This window comes from Chiloscyllium plagiosum, unplaced genomic scaffold (assembly GCF_037043375.1).
Source record: "Chiloscyllium plagiosum isolate Xiang-an unplaced genomic scaffold, Cpla_swu_hap1 HiC_scaffold_12, whole genome shotgun sequence".
Lineage (NCBI taxonomy): Eukaryota > Metazoa > Chordata > Chondrichthyes > Orectolobiformes > Hemiscylliidae > Chiloscyllium > Chiloscyllium plagiosum.
In genome coordinates, this window is record NW_028270150.1 from 99,999,524 (window position 1) to 100,020,800 (window position 21,277).

The window sequence follows — 21,277 nt, forward strand, 5'->3', positions numbered from 1 at the left end:
CTGCCCCAAATGCCATTCTGACCTCTTAAAAATAGTTGCCTTCAAAGATTTGAAACCAAATTTCTCTCTTTAAAAAAAATCAAATTACTAAATGACAATAACAATTCAATACAGCACAGGAACTGGGTCTTTGACCCACCTAGCCTGTGCCAATTCTAATCCTTATTTAGACCCGGTACTTATTGCCGATTTATAGTTTCTATTCCTCTGTTCACCTCCGTCAAGATACACCTTAAACGTTGCTAACATGCCTGCTTCCACCACCTCCACTGACAGTGCATTCCAAGCACCCATCAACCATACCTCTCATAATTTTGTAGATCTCTATCAGGTTGCCCCTCAGCCTCCGTCTTTCCAGTGAAAATAATCCGAGTTTATCCAATTTCTCCTCATAACTAAAACGCTCCAGACTGGGCAACATCCTGGTAAACTTTCTCTGTACTCTCTCCAAAGCATCTTGGTCCTTCTGATAGTGTGTTGACCAAAACTGCGCACAATATTCCAAATATTATGCAACTTTATACATAAAAGTGAGAATCTGACTGAGAAACACATACTGTTACACACATATAGTCACAGAACTTACCTGGTGATTTGAGCTGGTCTTGATAGGTCGGTGTATAGGGGTCTGTTGTGGTCAACAACACAAATAGGGCCAGTGCAAACAATGCACATATTACAACATAGAAGGCTGCGTAGTATAGACTGATAAGAACTGGAAAAAGAGTAGTGAAATGTTACATGAAAGTACATAAGATATACAGCACAGAAACAGTTCATTCAGCCTGACCACCCTGTGCTTCTCCGGATGGAACTCTTTCAGCCTTCAAATCCATATACATCAATTTAATCCTTTATTCCCTTTTCCCTTATGCCCTCTTCAAACTCCAAATTCAGTTGAAATTCCACAATCCCCATGATGTATGACAGAAGACAGCACTCCCTGTTTTACTGGCTGGGATTTTTGTGGTTACATACAAAGCATAACTGTGGACGTTCACGGTTATCAGCATGTAAAACCCTCAACTGCCAGCACTTTTTCAGTTAAATTTGTAAATTGCTATCAGTAACAGCCTGCTACTTCATTGGGTTCACTGAGTCTCTCAACACTGAGGCAATCAATACAATACTGATGATCTGCTGAGATCTGCAGCTTTGCACACCCTGTTCTAGCTGTAACAAGTGTAGAAACAGTATAGAAACAGGCCCTTTGACCCACCATATCTATTACAAAAACCAAACTACACTAACCCCATTCACTTGCACTTGGTCCACAACTTACCAGCCCTGACATTTTAAGTGCTTCTTAAATGTTGTGAGAGTACCTACCTCCACTTCCCTCTCAGGCAACACCTTCCAGATTTCCACCCAGCTCTGAGGGAATTCTTTTTTTCTCTCAGAACTCCTCTAAGCCAATTGCTCCTCACTTTAAACTCATGCCCTCTGGTCTTAAACATGTCTGTCATGGGGGAAAAGATTCTCACGATCTACCCTGTCATAATTTTGTAGACATCAATCAGACTTCACCCTCAGCCTCCTCTGCTCCAAGGAAAACAAACCCAGCCTTTTCAGTCTCTCCACATAACTGAGATTTTTCATCCCAGGCAACATCCTGGTGAATCTCCTCTGTACCTTTCCCAGTGCAATCACGTCCATCTGACAGGGCGGCACGCTGTATTCCATCTCTGGCTTAACCAATGTCTTATAAAGTTGTAACAAGACTTCCTTGCTCCTATAATCTATACTCTGGCTACTGAAGGCAAGCATCACATATGCCATCTTCTATATTATTCCAGTGAGGCTCAACACAGTGCTGAGGGATGACACCTCCCCTTCCGATGGGTTTTGCAGATTCCTAGACTCAGCAATGATTTTGGACTGGAGGGCATGAAGAAATATTGAGGGAGTTAGGCTTTTCTCAGGGGAGTGACGAGGGATGAGAGGCGGCTTAATATAGGTCTATAAGATGATGAGAGGCATAGATAGAGTGGATAGCCAGAGACGTTTTCCCAGAGCGGAAATGGCTATCACAAGGGGGCATAATTTTAAGGTGATTGGAGGAAAGTTTAGGGGAGTTATCAGAGGTGAGTTCTTTACACAGCGAGTGGTGGGTGCGCGGAATGCATTACCAGCAGTGGTAGCAGAGTCAGATACGTTAGGGACATTTAAATGACTCTTAGATAGGCACATGGATAATAGTAAAATGTAGGGTAGGTAGGTTAGTATGATCTCAGAGTTGGGTAAAGGTCGGCACAACATCGAGGGCCGAAGGGCCTGTACTGTGCTGTACTGTTCTAGGTTCTATCATTTCAAACTCTAATGTCTGTTCCCATTTTGCTTCCTTCCTTTATTTTGATTTGACCTCTCTCCCTGGTTTCTCTTTCTCTCTGCTGGAGAGTCCACACAGCTACTCACATCTCTTTTGGACATAGCTTTTGTTTCTTCATACCCTCCAGACTCGCTGCCCCCTTTCGTTAATAATAAATCTTATTATCTTTCAAAATTTTCTCTGAGGGGGTCATCAATCTGAAATATTAATCTTGTGTCCCTGGCTTGCAGGGAACTGTCAATATTTTCTGTTTTTATTTCATATATCCAGCATCCACATTATATTGTTGCTGAAAAAATGCAACCGAACGAGATTTTTAAAAACATACTAACTTATAATTGCAGCTAAAACCCTTCTCTGGTCTTGAAACATTAACTTTAGAAATCTGTATGTCATGATAAAGAGATTTAAAATAATCACTTTTTAAAAAATGTTTATTTATGATATTTCAGATTCAACTATTATCTGTCTATGATCTATCTCATGCCTGTTTTCAAACTTCAATAAATTGTCCCTAAAAGGACACCAACAAAAAGAAGTTAAAAATCACACAACACCAGGTTATAGTCCAACAGCTTTAATCGGAAACACACTAGCTTTCGGAGCGTCACTCCTTCATCAGGTGGTACGCTCCGAAAGCTAGTGTGCTTCCAATTAAAGCTGTTGGACTATAACCTGGTGTTGTGTGATTTTTAACTTTGTCCACCCCAGTCCAACACCGGCATCTCCAAATCACAACAAAAAAAAAGAAAAGCTATGCTTTTAATTTCCTGGTTTTCTATTCAAATGATCTTAATTCTTCAATCTGATTTATAATGAGCCTGTTTGCTGATGTACCGCAGAAACTCTATAGGTTGTACTAGGGTTTTACTAACCAACCCTCCCTTCATAAACTAGTAGGGCAAACTGGGATTCCACTGCCCACTCTCCCTTCATAAATCAATAGATTTTACTGGGTTTCGCTGCTCACTCTCCCCTCACCTGCAAGTTGTAGACAATAGACAATTTGGTGCAGGAGTAGGCCATTCTGCCCTTCGAGCCTGCACGACCATTCAATATGATCATGGCTGATCATCCTCAATCAGTATCCTGTTCCTGCCTTATCTCCATAACCCTTGATTCCACTATCCTTGAGAGCTCTATCCAACTCTTTCTTAAATGAATCAAGAGACTGGGCCTCCACTGCCCTCTGGGGCAGAGCATTCCACACAGCCACCACTCTCTGGGTGAAGAAGTTTCTCCTCATCTCTGTCCTAAATGGTCTACCTCGTATTTTTAAGCTGTGTCCTCTGGTTCGGCACTCACCCATCAGCGGAAACATGTTTCCTGCCTCCAGAGTGTCAAATCCTTTAATAATCTTATACGTCTCAATCAGATCCCCTCTCAGTCTTCTAAACTCAAGGGTATACAAGCCCAGTCGCTCCAGTCTTTCAGCGTAAGGGAGTCGCGCCATTCCAGGAATTGACCTCGTGAACCTACGCTGCACTCCCTCAATAGCCAGAATGTCTTTCCTCAAATTTGGAGACCAGAACTGCACACAATACTCCAGGTGTGGTCTCACCAGGCCCTGTACAGCTGCAGAAGAACCTCTTTGCTTCTATACTCAATCCCTCTTGTTATGAAGGCCAGCATGCTATTAGCCTTCTTCACTATCTGCTGTACCTGCATGCTTACCTTCATTGACTGGTGTACAAGAACACCCAGATCTCTTTGTACTGCCCCTTTATCTAAATTGATTCCATTTAGGTAGTAATCTGCCTTCCTGTTCTTGCCATCAAAGTGGATAACCATACATTTATCCACATTAAACTGCATCTGCCATGCATCTGACCACTCAACTAACCTGTCCAGGTCACCCTGTAATCTCTTAACATCCTCCTCACATTTCACCCTGCCACCCAGCTTAGTATCATCAGCAAATTTGCTAATGTTATTACTAATACCATCTTCTATATCATTAACATATATTGTAAAAACCTGTGGTCCCAGCACTGATCCCTGCGGTACCCCACTGGTCACTGCCTGCCATTCCGAAATGGAGCCGTTTATCACTACTCTTTGTTTCCTGTCAGCCAACCAACTTTCAATCCAAGTTAGTACTTTGCCCCCAATACCATGCGCCCTAATTTTGCTCACTAACCTCCTATGTGGGACTTTATCAAAAGCTTTCTGAAAGTCCAGGTACACTACATCCACTGGATCTCCCTTGTCCATCTTCAGAGTTACATCCTCAAAGAATTCCAGAAGATTAGTCAAGCATGATTTCCCCTTCATAAATCCATGCTGACTCTGTCCTATCCTGTTACTACTATCCAGATGTGTCGTAATTTCATCCTTTATAATAGACTCCAGCATCTTTCCCACCACTGAGGTCTATAACTGGTCTATAATTTCCTGCTTTCTCTCTCCCACCTTTCTTAAAAAGTGGTACAACATTAGCCACCCTCCAATCCTCAGGAACTGATCCTGACTCTAACGAACTCTGGAAAATAATCACCAACACATCCACGATTTCTCGAGCCACCTCCTTCAGTACCCTGGGATGTAGACCATCAGGCCCCGGGGACTTATCAACCTTCAGACCTAACAGTCTCTCCAACACCAAATCCTGGTAAATATAAATTCGCTTAAGTTCAGGTCCTTCAGCCACTGTTACCTCAGGGAGATTGCCTGTGTCTTCCCCAGTGAACACAGATCTGAAGTACCAATTCAATTCTTCTGCCATTTCTTTGTTCCCTGTAATATATTCCCCTGTTTCTGTCTTCAAGGGCCCAATTTTAGTCTTAACTATTTTTTTGCCTTTCACATACCTAAAAAAGCTTTTACTATCCTCCTTTATATTTTTGGCCAGTTTGTACTGGGATTTCACTGCTCACTCTCCCCTCATAGACTTGCAGGTTTTATTGGGATTTCACTGCTCGTTGTCCCCTCATAGACCAGTAGGTTGTACTGGGATTTCACTGCTCGTTGTCCCCTCATAGATCAGTAGATTGTACTGAGATTTCACTGCTCGTTGTCCCCTCGTATAACCTGGTGTTGTGTGATTTTTAACTTTGTCCACCCCAGCCCAACACCAGCACCTCCACAACATGTCACCTCATAGATCAGTAGGTGGTGTAGGAATCAAATATGTCACAACTGGGGAATGGGCGCCTTCTAAATATTTGTGATCAACTTTCTCTAAAGCTATGGCCAGGCATGCTCTAACACAGGACGACTAAACGCATAAAGTAAAAACTGAAAAAAACTAAGGATGCTGTAAATCAGAAACAAAAAGTGAAACTGAGTTCCAAGAAAGGGTCTCTCAACCTGAACTGTTACCTCTGATTTCTCTCCACAGATGCTGCCAGGCCTGCTGAGCTTTTCTAGCAATTTTTGTTTTTATTGTTGTTGTTATTGTTATCACACCAGATTAAAAACAAGGTAAAAAATAGTTCACTTACAAAAATGATCTACAGTCTGCCAGCAAATGAACTTTCTACATCAAGGTTAAAGGAGCGAAATTATGCTTGAAAGGGCACTCATTCTCATGATCAGCCCTTATCACACTTATCAAGTTTTCTTATCTAACATTATGTTTCTCCCTATCTTACATTAATTAGGACTACAATTAGGGTGCTGTTACTCAGAATCACGACACTTACCCATCAATGACTTGAAAGTAATTCTGAGCAGAGTGGATTAGAGAGTGAAAACATTCTCAGACAAACTATACTCAGCAGTTTATGAGCCATCAATAAAACCATCGCACTTTACTGCAACCCTCAGACCATAGTGTCTGTACTGATGCTTCTAGAGCAATCCAGGACTGATTCCACTGTCCTTCACTTCTCATAGCCCTGTATCAATGCCAAACAAGCCTGTCTGTTTTTTCCCCCTAAGCTCCATGTATCAACCCCAAACATGATAGAGTGGTTAGCTCTGCTGCCTCACAGCGCCAGGGATCTGGGTTCGGTTCCAGCCTCAGGCAACTGTCTGTGTGGAGTGTGCACATTCTCCCCATGTCTCTGTGAGTTTCCTTTGGGTGCTTCGGTTTCCTCCCACAGTCTAAAGATGAGCAGGTTAGGTGAATTGGCCATGCTAAATTGCCCATAGTGTTCAGGGGTGTGTAGGTTAGGTGCATTAGTCAGGGGTAATGGGTCTGGTTGGGTTACTCTTTGGAGGGTCGGTGTGGACTTGCTGGCCCAAAGGGCCTTTTTCCACACTGTAGGAATTCTAATATCCCTCTATTTGACTGCATCAATTCCAAACTAGTCCCACTCTCTCTCCATAGTCCTATGTCAATCCCAAAGTAATCCCATTCTGTCTCCATAGCCTTGTATCAAACCCAAAGTATTCCATTGTCCTACTCACTCCCTATAGCCTTATATCAATCTCAAACTCATCCTACAGTCCCCCTCCCTCCCAATAGCTCTGCATCAATCCCAAACTAATCCCACTCCCTGCTCTCTCCACACAGCCCTCTATCAATCCTAATTATCCCACTATCCCACTCACTCCCCATAGCTCTGCATCAATCCCAAACTAATCCCACTGGCCCATTCTCTCCCATTAGTCCTGCACCAATCTCAAACTAATCCCACTGGCCCACTCTCTCCCATTAGTCCTGCACCAATCTCAAACTAAGCCAAAGCCCCAGAAATAGTTGTGTCATCTCGATTGCCAAACTGACAACCATATTGTCTCTTCCTTGGGATTATCCTAGTGAATCATCGCTGCATAGTCACATAAGTATTACTATCATGGAATCATAGAGGCATTTGGTATGGAAACAGGCCCTTCGGTCTAACTAGCCCAGGCCGATGATAATATAAAACTAAACCAGTCCCACCTGCCTGTGTTGGCCGGTTTGCCTCCAAACCTTTCTTATTCATGAATTTATCCAAAAGTCTTTTAAATGTTGCAACTGTACCTGCATCCACCATTTCCTCTCGGAGTTCATTCCACACATGAACCACACTCTTTGTAAAAAAAAGTTGCCCCTCATTTCTTTCTTAAACCTTCTTCCTCTCACCTCAAAAATATGCCCTCCAGTCTTGAACACCCCACACCGTAGGGAAAATACCCTCGTCTTTCACCTTATTTATGCCCCTCAATCTCCAAACTGCCGACTAACCAAAGTTTTGAACATCATAACTTGTCTCCCCCTCTCACCACCTTCTACCCTCAAAGAATTTGCTGATCATTTTGGCCCGATGCCAGCCAGCTCCATTTTGTTGCGGTGAGGGTCACACTTACCCCACTTTCCGGGTGTCCGTCCCATGAACTCCTTTGTGTCTGGATTCCAGACAAAGCGTTTGAATTCTTCCATGCGTTGATTACAAGTCTTCTTCTCATTGAAAGTCGCCATTGTTCTATCCCCTTCAAATCTCTGTGTTCGACAGTCCAAACGGGGAGCAAAATCAAGTGTGTTGGAAAACAGGTGAAACCGTTATGGGGGGCGGAGGGAAACTGAGCAATCTTTTTATACCGATGACGTGGTGTCACCAAGTTATAGCTAGAGACGTAAAGCACAGGTGTTAAGAGCATTCCTAAGGTATCAGCACTGTTTAGATTAGTGTAAATGGATCAATAACTATGCTAGTTATGAAGTGACTTTCTGACTGTGTGCTCAGTTTATAATAATCCTGTAGCACACGAAGTGATAACTTTATCATGCTTCACGATTCTAATGTCAACTAAATTCATCAGCTGGTCTGAAATTGTTTCATTCTTAACGTGCTCGCTTACAATCCAAGGACATCGCAGGAACTCTGAGACCTGACAATATCTTGTACCAAAAAGTGACAATCCAGAACCACACCATTCCCACCCTCACAGATCCCAGCCTCTCCATGCAGCCTGTCCATCCTAGTCAGATCCCTACCACAGGGTAGCAGCTTCACTAAGACTGGCCTCCAGACACAAATCTTTTGTTGCTACAACTCTCGCCAAAAGCAATTTTGTTTTTAAATATTGCTTTCATTGGATGCATGCATCACCTTTAACACCATCATTTGCTCCCTTTCCCTAATTGTTCTTGAACTGAGTGACTTGCTGGACCACTTCAGAAAGAGTTGAGAGTACCGCTGTGGGTCTGGAGTCACATTTGGACTAGGTAGAGTAAGGATGGCAGATTTCTGGGCGGCACAGTGGCTTAGTGGTTAGCACTGCTGCCGCAAAGCGCCAGGGACTCGACTTCGGGTTCCAGCTTCGGGCGACTGCCTGTGTGGAGTTTCCACATTCTCCCAGGGTTTGTGTGGGTTTCCTCCAGGTGATCCAGTTTCCTCCCACAATCCAAAAAAAGACATACAGTTCAGGTGAATTGGCCATGCTAAATTACCCATAGTGTTAGGTGCGTTAGTCAGAGGGAAATGGGTCTGAATGGGCTTCTCTTCAGAGCGTCGATGTGGACTTGTTGGGCCAAATGGCCTGTTTCCACACTGGAGGGAATCTAATCTAATTTCCTTCCCTAAAAGACATTAGTGAACCAAATTGGTTTTACTACAATCTAACAGTGAAGAAAGGTTATCTCAGAGCATAACGGGACCTTTATCAGGTGTGCTGGTGGGCTGAGGAGTGGTAGATGGTGTTTAATTTAGATAAATGCGAGGTGCTGCATTTGGTAGAGCAAATCAGGACAGGACTAACACACTTAATAGTAGGGTCCTGGGGAGTGTTACCAAACAAAGAGACCTTCATTGTTCCTTGGAAGTGGAATTGCAGTTAGACAAGATAGTGAAGAAGGTTTTTGGAACACTGGCCTTTATTAGTCAGTATTGATATCTGCGGAATACTCTTAACTCTTGCGGTTTACGTCTCTAGCTTTAACTTGGTGGCACCATGTCATTGCTATAAAAGAATTGTTTGGTTACTCTCTTCCACCCCCCTCCACTTAACGGTTTCACTCGTTTTCCAACGTGGGATGTCATGTTGCGAATGTACAGGGCATTGGTTCGGACAGTTTCGGAATGACAATTGAATGACAGTTCAATTCTGGTTTCCCTGCTTTAGGAAAGGTGTTGTTAAACTTAAAAGGGTTCAGAAAAGATTTACAAGAAAATTGCCAGGGTTGGAAGATTTGAGCTATAGGGAGAAGTTGAATAAGCTGGGGCTATTTTCCCTGGAGCATCAGAGGCTGAGGGATGACCTTATAGAGGTTTATAAAATCATGAGGGATATAGACAGGGTGAATAGCCAAGGTCTTTATCTTCAGTCAGGGGAGTCCAAACCTAGAGAGCGTAGATTTAAGGTAAGAGGGAAAAGGGACCTGAGAGGCAAGTTTTTCACGTAGAGGGTGGTGTATGTGTGGAACGAGCTGCCAGAGGAAGTGGTGGAGGCTGGTACAACTACAACATTTAAAAGGCGCCTGGATGGGTACATAAAAAGGAAGAGTTTAGAGAGACATAGGCAGATGCTGGCAATTGGGGCTAGATTAATTCAGGATATCTGGTCGCATGGACTAGTTTGAACTGAAGGGTCTATTTCCATGCTGTATAACTCTATGATTCCGTATCTCATTTTTAACAAGAAAGGGTATTATGAGGAAACCTCTCTTTTATAAAGGACTGAGTTCTCTTTGAAGAAAACCATTATGTTCTTGAGTGCCTGGAGTAGCTGAGTGGCTACAGTGAATTATCCCATTGACACACTCACGACTTACATTGGCTCTGAACAGTCACAAGTCACCTTTCAGATAATGTTCTTGCTCTTTAACATAAACAAATAACAAATGGTTGGCAAGCAATTTGTGTGACCATGTTATAAAGCTTCCTATCTCATGTGCAGTAAAAGATAGATTTGATATGATTATAAGACCATTTTTGACTTTTGTAGATTACAGGATAAGATTTATAAGCTAAACTACTCATTAAACGTCATCATATAAAATGATTTGGTGATAAACAGTTAATAAAATGAACACAGTTCTCCAAATCCTTTCCCATGTCCTGTAAAAGGTCATTATAAGCATGTTGAACAGAATTAGCTATATGTTATATATGGCAGTGGTTAGCACTGCTGCCTCACAGCACCAGGAACCCAAGATCGGTTCCACCCTTGGGTGACTGTCTGTGTAGAGTTTGCATGCTGTTCCTGTGTCTGCGTGGGTTTTTTCCGGGTGCTCCGGTTTCTTCCCACACTCCAAAGATGTGCAGGTTAGGTGAATAGGCCATGCTGAATTGCCCATAGTGTCCATGGATGGTGCAGGCTAAAGGGGTTTGATATGGGAAATGAATGTCTCAGGGAAAGGGTAGGGGTGGGTATGGATGGGATGCTCTTTGGAGGGTTGGTGTGGGCTCAGTGGGCTGAATGGCCTGCTACCACATTGTAGGGATTCTACAGCCTTTGCTGATGAAGGACTTATGCCGGAAATGTTGGTTCTCCTGCTCCTCGGACGCTGCCTGACCTGTTGCGCTTTTCCAATACCACACTCTTGACTCTGATCTCCAGCATCTGCAGTCTTCCATTTCTCCCTGTAGGGATTCTGCAAGGTGCGCTCATTGACGTATTATAATATCTATTGCTATAGATCAGAGTAGATTTTAATTTCACTGCCGTCACGCTTAATTTTCTTCTCGTTTTTGTTCTCACATTGAAATAAAGGACAATCAAATCATTGCAAAACAAAGAAAGGGGCTGCGTGTCATTCCTGGCTCAACCACTAATAATTTTGCCATCATGTCAGAAGCTCACTAGTTTAAATCTCCCTGCACAGTCCAGATGGTATGTTGCAGCCACTCCAGTGCAGACCCAAGGCTGTGCAGCACAGTCAGAAATACTGTCTCTCAGGGGTGCCATTAACCTGAGACCCTGTCAGACCACTCACACGGTTGTAAAAAGAGCTGATGGTTGGAAGGACAGAGAAATTCCCACTGGTGCTCTGGTCAATATTCATCCCGTCAACCATTATTCCACTAACCAACACCACTACAATAGATTATCTGGTCATTTATCACACTGCTATTTGTGGGATCTTGCCTGTTTCCCACACTGCAACAGTGCCTAGAGTTCAAAATTAACACGTTGGCTAAAAAGTGTCTTGCGGTATTCAGGAAATGTGGCATCCAAATGCCAATCTCTATTTAAGCTACAGGAGAGAGACTGGGAATTCTGAGCCATGTGACTCAGCTCCTGACTCCCCAAAGTCTGGTCCACCATCTCCAAGGCAGGAGTGTGATGGAATACTCTTCTACAATTTCCTGGGAGAGTGCATCCACAACAACACTCAAGAAAATCGACACTAACCAAGCATCTTCAACATTTACTCCCTCCAACACCAACATTCACTAGCAGCAATGCATGTCCACAGGATATTCAGCAGCAATTTACCAAGGTTCTGTCAGCAGCAACTTCCAAATCCTCAACTTCTATAATCCAGGAGAAGCACACCTGATATACGGGAAAACTTCCAACTGCAAGCTCCCTCCAAGCCACTTACCAACTTGAAATTTTAATCACTGTTCCTTCAGTGTCACTGAGCCCAAAGTCCTGGAGCTCCTGAATTCACCACTTCCTCCCCTGACACTCCCACCTTCAGTATTAGGAGATAATTACAGCATTTAAAAGACATTTGGATAGGTATATGATTAGGAAGGGTTTAGAGGAATATGGGCCAAGTGCTGGCAAATGGGACTAGATTAGGGTTGGATATCTGGTCGGCATGGACGAGTTGGAGCGAAGGGTCTGTTTCCGTGCTGTACACTTCTGCGACTCTATAATAGAAGCATTGCCACTTAAGGTGAAACACTCTACTGGAGGCAAAATCATACCACCTGTCACTCACTCTCAGATCACACACACCTTCCCCCAACTCTTCACCCACCCCCCCTAATCCCAGTACTTACTCCCAGGTTATCCAGTTTGGACCGAGAAAGCATAGATCAAAGTATTCATTTGGATACATTGGATATCCAAAGAGACTTAGGGATTCAAGTGTATAGATCTTTAAAATGTCACAAACTGATGTAGAAAATAATCGAGCAAGCTAATGGAATGCTGGGGGGGGGGGGGGGGGGGGGGGAGGTCAAGAGTGTGGTGCTGGAGAAGTACCTGAGGAGCAGAAGAATCAATGTTTTGGGCATAACCCCTTCACCTGGAATGAGGCTTGTGGTCTGGAGGTCTGAGATAAGTGGGAGCAGGGTGGGAGCAGGGTGGAGCTGAGAATGCAATAGGTAGATGAAGGTAGGGGAGAAGGTGACAGGTCAGAGAAGAGGGTGGAGCGGATAGATGGGAAAGACAATGGACAGGTCAAGATGGCGATGCTGAGTTGGAGGTTTGGGACTGGGATAAGGTAGGGGAAGGGAAAATGAGAAAACTGGTGAAATCCACATTAATCCCATGTGGTTGCAGGGTCCCATGGCAGTAGATGAAGTGTTCTTCCTCCAGGTGTCGGGTGGTTAGGGTTTGGCGATGGACAAGGCCCAGGACCTGCATGTCCTTGGTGGAGTTGGAGGGGGAGTTGAAGTGTACAGCCACAGGGCAGTGAGGTTGTTGGTTCTAGTGTCCCAGAGATGTTCTCTGAAATGATCTGCAAGTTGACGTCCTATCTCCCAATGTAGAGGAGACCACATCGGGTGCAATGGATACAGTAGATGACATTTGTGGAGGTACAGGGAAATTTCTGTCAGATGTGAAAGGCTCCTTTGGGGCCTTGGGTAGAGGTGAGGAGGGAGGTGTGGATGCATGTTTTGCATTTCTTGGAGTGGCAAGGGAAGATGCCGGGTGTGGGGTGCGGGCTGGTGGGGGTGCATGGATCTGACAAGGGAGTCATGGAGGGAATGGTCTGTCTGTAATGCTGATAGAGGTGGGGAGGGAAATATATCCCTGGTGGTGGGTGGCAGAAGTGGCAAAGGATGATGCAATGTATATGGAGGTTGGTGGGGTGGATGGTGAGGGTTCGGGGTGTTCTATCCATTTTTGCGTTGGGAGGGGTGGGGTTCAAGGGCAGAGCTGCGGGAAATAGAGGAGATGCATTGGAGGGCATCGTCGACCATGTGGGAGGGCAAATTGCCATCTTTGAAGAAGGAGGCCATCTGGGATTTTCTATTGGGGAATCGGTCATCCTGGGAACAAATGCAACAGAGAGGGAGGAATTGGGAATAAGGGATGGTGTTTTTACAGGAGGCAGGTTGGGAGGAGGTGCAGTCCAGGTAACTGTGGGACTCATTGGGCTTGTAGTCGATGTACATGGTTAGTCAGTCGCCGCAGATGGAGATGGAGAGGTCTAGGAAGGGGAGGGAGGTATCCGAGATGGTCCAGGTGAATTTGAGGTTGCAATTTATGCCTGGAACGTTGATTTTCTTGCTCCTCAGATGCTGCCTGACCTGCTGTGCTTTTCCAGCACCACACTCTTGACTCTGATGTCCAGCATCTGCTGTCGTCACTTCCTCCTAATGGAATGCTGGCCTTTATATCAAGAGGACTGAGCATGAGGGTACTGACGTAATGCTGCAGTCATACAAAACCCTGGTTAGACCCCACTTGGAGTACTGTGGGCAGATACTTCGGAAGTATACATTAGCCTTCAAGGAAGTACAATGCAGGTTTACAAGAATGATAACTGGATTTTAGGGGTTAAGTTATGAGGACTAATTATACAAATTAGGCCTATTTTATTGAGAATTTAGAAGTTGAAGTGGTGATCTGAGCGAAGTCTTCAAGATTTTATTTTATTCATTTGGTGGATGTGGATGCCTATGGCTGGTCAACATTTATTGCCTATCCCTTGAGAAGTTGGTGGTGAGCTGCCATTTGCTGTAGGTTGACACATAGTGCCCTCAGGGAGGGAATGCCAGGACTTTGACCCAGCGACACTGGCGATATAATTCCAAATCAGGATAATGAATGGCTTGATGGGGAACTTGCAGTTGGTGGTGTTCCTGTGTATGTTGTCCTTGACCTTCTTGTTGGAATTGGGCTTGAGTTTGGAAGTTGCTGTTTAGGAATCCTTGGTGAATTTCTGCAGTGCATCTTGTAGATAGTACACATTACTGCTACTGAATGTTGATAGTGGAAGGAGTGGATGCTTGTGGATGTGGTGCCAATGAAGCAGGTTGCTTTGTCCTGGATGGTGAGGTAAAAACAATGACTGCAGATGCGCGAATCCTCTTGCAAGGATGCCTGCCTTGAAGAAGTTTTCCTCCTCTCTCTACAAGAATCTCAGGGAGTCTCTCTCCCACTGCAACTCCCAGGTCATTTCCTCAGCCCTGAAGCTCTTCAACCATGTCCTGAAACAAACTCGCTATCACAGCCACATTTGCTTCCTCAGTGCCTTGTCCTGGATGGTGTCAGGCTTCTAGAGTGTTGTTGGAGCTGCATTCACTCAGGCAAGTGGGGAGTATTCCATCACACTCCTGACTTGTACCTTGTAGATGGTGGACAGGCTTTGGGAAATTAGGAAGTGAGTTACTCATTGCAGTATTCCTAGCCTCCAACCTGCTCTTGTAGCCCTTGTGTTTATGTGGTGAGACCAGTTGATTTTCTGGTCAAAGGATGTTGTTAGTAGGGCAATTCAATGATGATAACACCATTGAATATTAAGGAACAGCAGTTAGATTATCTCTTGTTGGAAATGGTCTTTGCCAGGTATTTGAGTGGTGTTAAAGTTACTTGTCACTTGTCAGCCCAAGCCTGGATATTTTCCAGATCTTGTGGCATTTGAACATGGACTGCGTTCAGTATCTGAGGAGTCATGAATGGTGCTGAACACTGTGCAATCATCAGCGAACATCCCCACCTCTGACCTTATGGTGGGGTGAAGGTCATTGATGAAGCAGCTGAAGATAGTTGGGCTTAGGTCACTACCATGAGGAACTCCGGCAGACATGTCCTGGAGCTGAGATGACTGACTCTCCAAAAACCACAACCATCTTCCTATGTGTCTGATATGACTCTGTCCAGTGGAGAGTTTGCCCCCAATTCTCATTTGTTTCAGTTTTTCTTGGACTCCTTGATGCCACACTCAGTCAAATGTATCCTTGATGTCAAGGGCTCTCACTATTTGATTCCTGATGAAGGGCTTTTGCCCGAAACATCGATTTTCCTGCTGCTTGGATGTTGCCTGACCTGCTGTGCTTTTCCAGCACTACTCTAATCTTGACCATTACTTTATCTCTGGAATTCAGCTGTTCTGCCCATGTTTGAACCAAGGCCGCTTATGATATCAGGAGCTGAGTGGCCCTGGCGGAAACCAACCCGGGCGTCATTGAGCAGGTTATTGCTGAGTAGATGCTGTTTGATAGCACCTTCCATCACTTTACTGATGATCGAGAATAGACTGATAGGGTGATGATTGGCTGAATTTGTCCTTTTTTTTGTGTACTGGATATATTGTCATGAAAATACCTGTGTTGTAACTATACTGGAACAGCTTGGCTAGGGGAGCAGCAAGTTCTGGAGGATTGGTCTTCAGTACTATTGCCAGAATGTTGACATAGCCCACAGTCTTTGCAGTATCCAGTGCCTCCAATTGGTTTTTGATATCACTGAGTGAATTGAATTGGCTGAAGACAGGATCTGGGATGCTGGGGACCATTGAAAGAAGCTGAGATGGATCATCCACTTTACACTCCTAACTAAAGATTGCTCCAGCCTTATCTTTTATGCTAGCGTTCCAGCGTTGAGGATTGGGATATTTGTGGACCCGCCTCCTCCAGTGAGTTGTTTAATCATCCACTACTATTCACAACTGGATGTGGCAGGACTGCAGAGCTTAGATCTGATCCATTGTTTGTGGGATCGCTTAGCTCTATCACTTGGTGCTTATGCTGTTTGGTGTGCAAGTAGTCCTGTTTGGTAGCTTCACTAGGTTGACTCCTCATTTTTAAGGTATGCTTGGTGATGCTTCTGGTATGCCCTCCTGTACCATCCATTGAACTAAGGTTGATCTTCTGGCTTGGTGGTAATGTTTGAGTGGGGGATATGCTGGGCCATGAGGTTACAGATTGTGCTGGATTACAAATCTGCTGCTGCTAATGGCCCATGGCACCTCATGGGTTCCCAGTCTTCAGTTGCTAGTTCTGTTCTAAGTCTGTACCATCTTGTACGATGATAGTGCCACACAGCATGATAGAGGGTATTCTCAATATAAAGATGAGAGTTTGTCTCCACAAGGACTATATGGGCGGTCACTCTGAACGATACTGTCATGGACACAACCTCTGCATCCAACAGATTGGTTGGGATGAGGTCAAGTATGTTTTTTTCCCTTTTGTTGGGTCCCTCACCAGCTGCCACAGACCCAGTTAGCAGCTATGTCCTTTAGGACACAACCAACCTGATCATTAGCATTAGCAGGAAAAGACAGGGTAGATAAAGATAAATTCTTTCCACTGGTTGAGGAGAAAGTGAGGACTGCAGATGCTGGAGACCAGAGCTGAAAAATGTGTTGCTGGAAAAGCGCAGCAGGTCAGGCAGCATCCAAGGAGCAGGAGAATCGACGTTTCGGGTATAAGCCCTTCTTTAGGAATTCCTGAAGAAGGGCTTATGCCCGAAACGTCGATTCTCCTGCTCCTTGGATACTGTCTGACCTGCTGCACTGGTTGAGGATTCTAGAACAAGGGCCATTGTCTGAGAATTAGGGCCAGACCATTCAGGAGAGATTTTAGGAAGCACTTCAGCACCCAGTTAAAAAAATCACACAACACCAGGTTATAGGCCAACAGGTTTATTTGGAAGCAGTAGCTTTCGGAGCACCGCTCCGAATCATCACTTCTGCACACATAGGGTGGGAAATGTTTGGGACTCACTTCCACAAACAGCAATGTATGCTGCATTGGTTGTTAATTTTAAATTGGAGATAGGCACATTTTTGTTTAGCAAAGGTATTGAGGGATATGAGCCAAAGGCAGGTGCACGGATTTAGGCCAAAGATCAGCCTTGATCTTATTGAATGGTTGTGCAAGCTGGAGGGGCTAAATGGCCTACTCGTGTCGCTACCCAGGGTGTGTCACCCCCATTCCCAGTACTTATTCCTGAGGTACAAAGCTTCCGCCATCAGCACTGGACCCTTCTGAAATTTGAGGACAAGGGTGAATATTCCAATTTCCTCTGCTCTAATGATGGAAAGTTTCCATAGTTGGATTCCGCTCCCCTCTTTTGCCACCTTCCCTTTTCTTACTGAACATCTAAATTCCGGAACCATTCCAACAACCATTCCTGTCCCTGCTCTAACCATGTCTCCAAAATGGCCACAACTTCAAAGTCCCAGGTACCAACCCACGCAGATTCGCCCACCTTATTCCGGATGCTCCTGGCGTTGAAGTAGACACACTTCAAACCGCCTTTATGCTTGCCAGTGAACTCTTGCGACCTTGAAACCACATTTCTGACCTCACTACGCTCAACCTGCTGGACACTGGAAGTTACAATTTAGCGAGGCGATGGGAACCTAACTCGTAGTTCCAGTGTCCAGAAGGTTGAGAGCAGTGAGGTCAGAAATGTGGTTTCAAGGTCGCAAACGTTCACAGGCAAACAGGAAGGTGGTTTGAAGTGTGAAACTTCAATGCTAGGAGCATCCGGAATAGGGTGGGTGAATTTGGGTTGGTCCCTGGGTTGATACTGTGACCATTTCGGAGACATGGTTAGAGCAGGGACAGGAATGGTGGTTGCAGGTTCTGGGATTTAGCTGTTTCAGGAAGAACAGAGAAGGTGGCAAAAAAGGGGGAGGTGTGGCATTGTTAGTCAAGGACAGTATTATGGTGGCAGGAAGGACATTGAGGACTTGTCTACTGAGGTCGTATGGGCTGAGATTAGAAACAGGAAAGGAGAGGGCACCCTGTTGGGAGTTTTCTATAGGCCCCTGAATAGTTCCAGAGATGTAGAGGAAAGGATAGCAAAGATGATTCTAGGTAGCAGCAAAAAGTAACAAAGTAGTTATTATGGAAGACTTTATCTTTCCAAGTATTGACTGGAAGTACTATAGTTCAAGTACTTTAAATGTGTCAGTTTTTGTCCAATGTGTGCAGTATACAGGTTTCCTGATACAGAATGTACACAGGCCAACAAGAGGAGAGGTCACTTTGGATTTGGTACCGGGTAACAAATCTGGCCAGGTGTTAGAGGTGAGCACTTTGGTGATAGTGACCATAATTCGGTCATGTTTACTTGAGCAATGAAAAGGGATAGGTACATACCGCAGGGTAAGTGTTATAGCTGGGGAAAGGCAATTACGATGCGATTAGGGAAGATTTAGGATGCATAGGATGGAGAAGGAACTGCAGGATATGGGTACAATTGAAATGTGGAGCTTATTCATGGAACAGCTACTGCATGTCCTTGATAAGTATATACCTGTCAGGCAGAGAGGAAATGGTAGAGCAAGGGAGCCATTGTTTACGAAAGAAGTTGAATCTCTTGTCAAGAGGAAGAAGGTGGCTTATGTTAGGATGAGACATGAAGGCTCAGTTAGAGCGCTTAAGAGTTACAAGTTAGCCAGGAAAGACCTAAAGAGAGGGCTAAGAAGAGCCAGGAAGGGACATGAAAAGCCATTAGCAGATAGGATCAATGAAAACTCTAAAGTTTTCTGTAGATATATCAGGAATAAAAGAATGACAAGAGGAAGATTAAGGCCAATCAAGGACAGTAGTGGGAAGTTGTGCGTGGAGTCCGAGGAAATAGGGGAAGTGCTAAATGAATATTTTTCGTCAGTATTTACACTGGAAAAAGACAACGTTGTCGAGGAGAATACAGAGATACAGGCTATTAGACTAGACAGGACTGAGGTTCACAAAGAGGAGGTGTTAGCAATTCTGGAAAGTGTGAAAATAGATAGGTCCCCTTGGCAGGATGGGATTTATCCTGGGATTCTCTGGGAAGCCAGGGAGGAGATTGCCGAGCCTTTGGCTTTGTACTTCATGTTGTCATTGTCTAGAGGAATAGTGCCAGAAGATTGGAAGATAGCAAATGTTGTCCCCTTGTTCAAGAAGGGGAGTAGAGACAGCCCTGGTAATTATAGACCAGTGATCCTTACTTCGGTTGTGGGTAAAGTGTTGGAAAGGGTTATAAGAGATAGGATTCATAATCATCTAGAGAGGAATAAGATGATTAGAGATAGTCAACACGGTTTTGTGAAGGGGTGTTTGTGCTTCCCAAACCTTATGGAGTTCTTTGAGAAGGTGACCAAACAGGTGGATGAGGGTAAAGCGGTTGATGTGGTGAATATGGATTTCAGTCAGGCATTTAATAAGGTTCCCCATGGTAGGCTATTGTACAAAATACAGAGGCATGGGATTGAGGGTGAATTAGCGGTTTGGATCAGAAATCGTCTAGCTGAAAGAAGACCGAGGGTGGTGGTTGATAGGAAATGTTCATCCTGGAGTTCAGTTACTAGTGGTGTACCGCAAGGATCTGTTTTAGGACCACTGCTGTTTTATATTTTTATAAATGACCTGGATGAGAGCATAGAAGGATGGGTTAGTAAATTTGCGGATGACACTAAGGTTGGTAGAGTTATGGACAGTGCTGAACGATGTTGTAGGTTACACAGGGACACAGATAAGCTGCACGAGCTGGGCTGAGAGATGGCAAATGGAGTTTAATGTGCAAAAGTGTGAGGTGATTCACTTTGGTTGGTGTAACAGGAATGCATATTACTGGGCTTATGGTAAGATTCTTGGTAGTGTGGATGAGCAGAAAGATCTCAGTGTCCATGCACATAGATCCCTGAAAGTTGCCACCCAGGTTGATAAGGTTGTTAAGAAGGTATATGGTGTGTTAGCTTTTATTGGTAGAGGGATTGGGTTTCAGAAACACAAGGTTATGCTGCAGCTGTACAAAACTCTGGTGCGGCCACACTTGGAGCATTGCGTACAGTTCTGGTCACCACATTTTCAGAAGGACGTGGAAGCTTTGGAAAGGGTTCAGAGGAGATTTACTGGGATGTTGCCTGGTATGGAGGGAAGATCTTATGAGGAAAGGCTGATGGACTTGAGGCTGTTTTCGTTGGAGAGAAGAAGGTTGAGAGATTACTTAATTGAGACATATAAAATAGTCAGAAGGTGGATTAGGGTAAGATAGGGTGGATAGTGAGAGCCTTTTTCCTTGGATGGTGATGGCTAGCATGAGGGGACATAACTTTAAATTGAGGGGTGATAGATATAGGGCAGATGTCAGAGATGGTTTTTTTACTCAGAGTAGTTGGGGTGTGGAACGCACTACCTGCAACAATGGTAGACTCGCCAAATTTAAGGACATTTAGATGGTCATTGGATAAACATATGGATGAAAATGGAATCATATAGGCTTCAGATTGGTTCCACAGGTCAGCACAACATCAAAGGGCCTGTTCTGTGCTGTAATGTTCTAGTTACATTGAGTTACACAGAACAATGTTTGGACCCAGAGGGTGCTGACGGGTCTAGTATGTGCCACCTGGGAGGGTAGTTGAGGCGGGAAACCTCTCAACGTTTAAAAGATACTTGGATGAGCCCTTAAAATAGAGTTTTAGGGTCATAGAGATGTACAGCATGGAAACAGACCCTTCGGTCCAACTCGTCTATGCCAACCAGATATCATAAAGTAATCTAGTCCCATTTGCCAGCATTTGGCCCATATCCCTCTAAACCCTTTCTGTTCACATACCCATCCAGATGCCTTTTAAATGCTGTAACTGTACCAGCCTCCACTACTTCCTCTGGCAGCTCATTCCAGACACATTCAAGTGTGTGAGCGTAATGCAGGAAATAGTGTATATTTGACTCAAGGTGCTGAATGGCCTCTTCTGTAGAAACCAGAGGAAGAGCGCGCTTGGCCCAATCTTGTCTCTGCCGATCCAAACACACCCAGATGCCTTTCTAACCTCATCTTGCTGCACACGGCCCAGAGCCCAGCAGCTTACAGCACTTAAGGTGCATTTCCAGTTACGTTGGGTCTTCACCTTCACCATTCATTGAGGCAGCAAACTCCAGATATCCATCATCCTCAATACAAAATAGCTTTTCCTCACATCCTTTCTGCCTTTTCGCTTACATC

The 21,277-nt window shown here is 44.5% G+C and overlaps 1 protein-coding gene across 1 annotated transcript in view; it reads right to left on the reverse strand.

The window, feature by feature from the left end:
* The window catches only part of LOC122555528 (potassium-transporting ATPase subunit beta-like), a 42,825-nt gene extending 34,962 nt beyond the window's left edge, over positions 1 to 7,863 (reverse strand). Inside the window, exons 1-2 of the mRNA XM_043701547.2 lie at positions 7,568 to 7,863; positions 587 to 715 (exon numbers count right to left, since the gene is read on the reverse strand). Coding sequence (XP_043557482.1) covers positions 587 to 715; positions 7,568 to 7,679 — 241 coding nt within the window. The 5' untranslated portion in view covers positions 7,680 to 7,863. The remainder of the gene's footprint in view (positions 1 to 586; positions 716 to 7,567) is intronic.
* Positions 7,864 to 21,277: the final 13,414 nt, after the last annotated feature.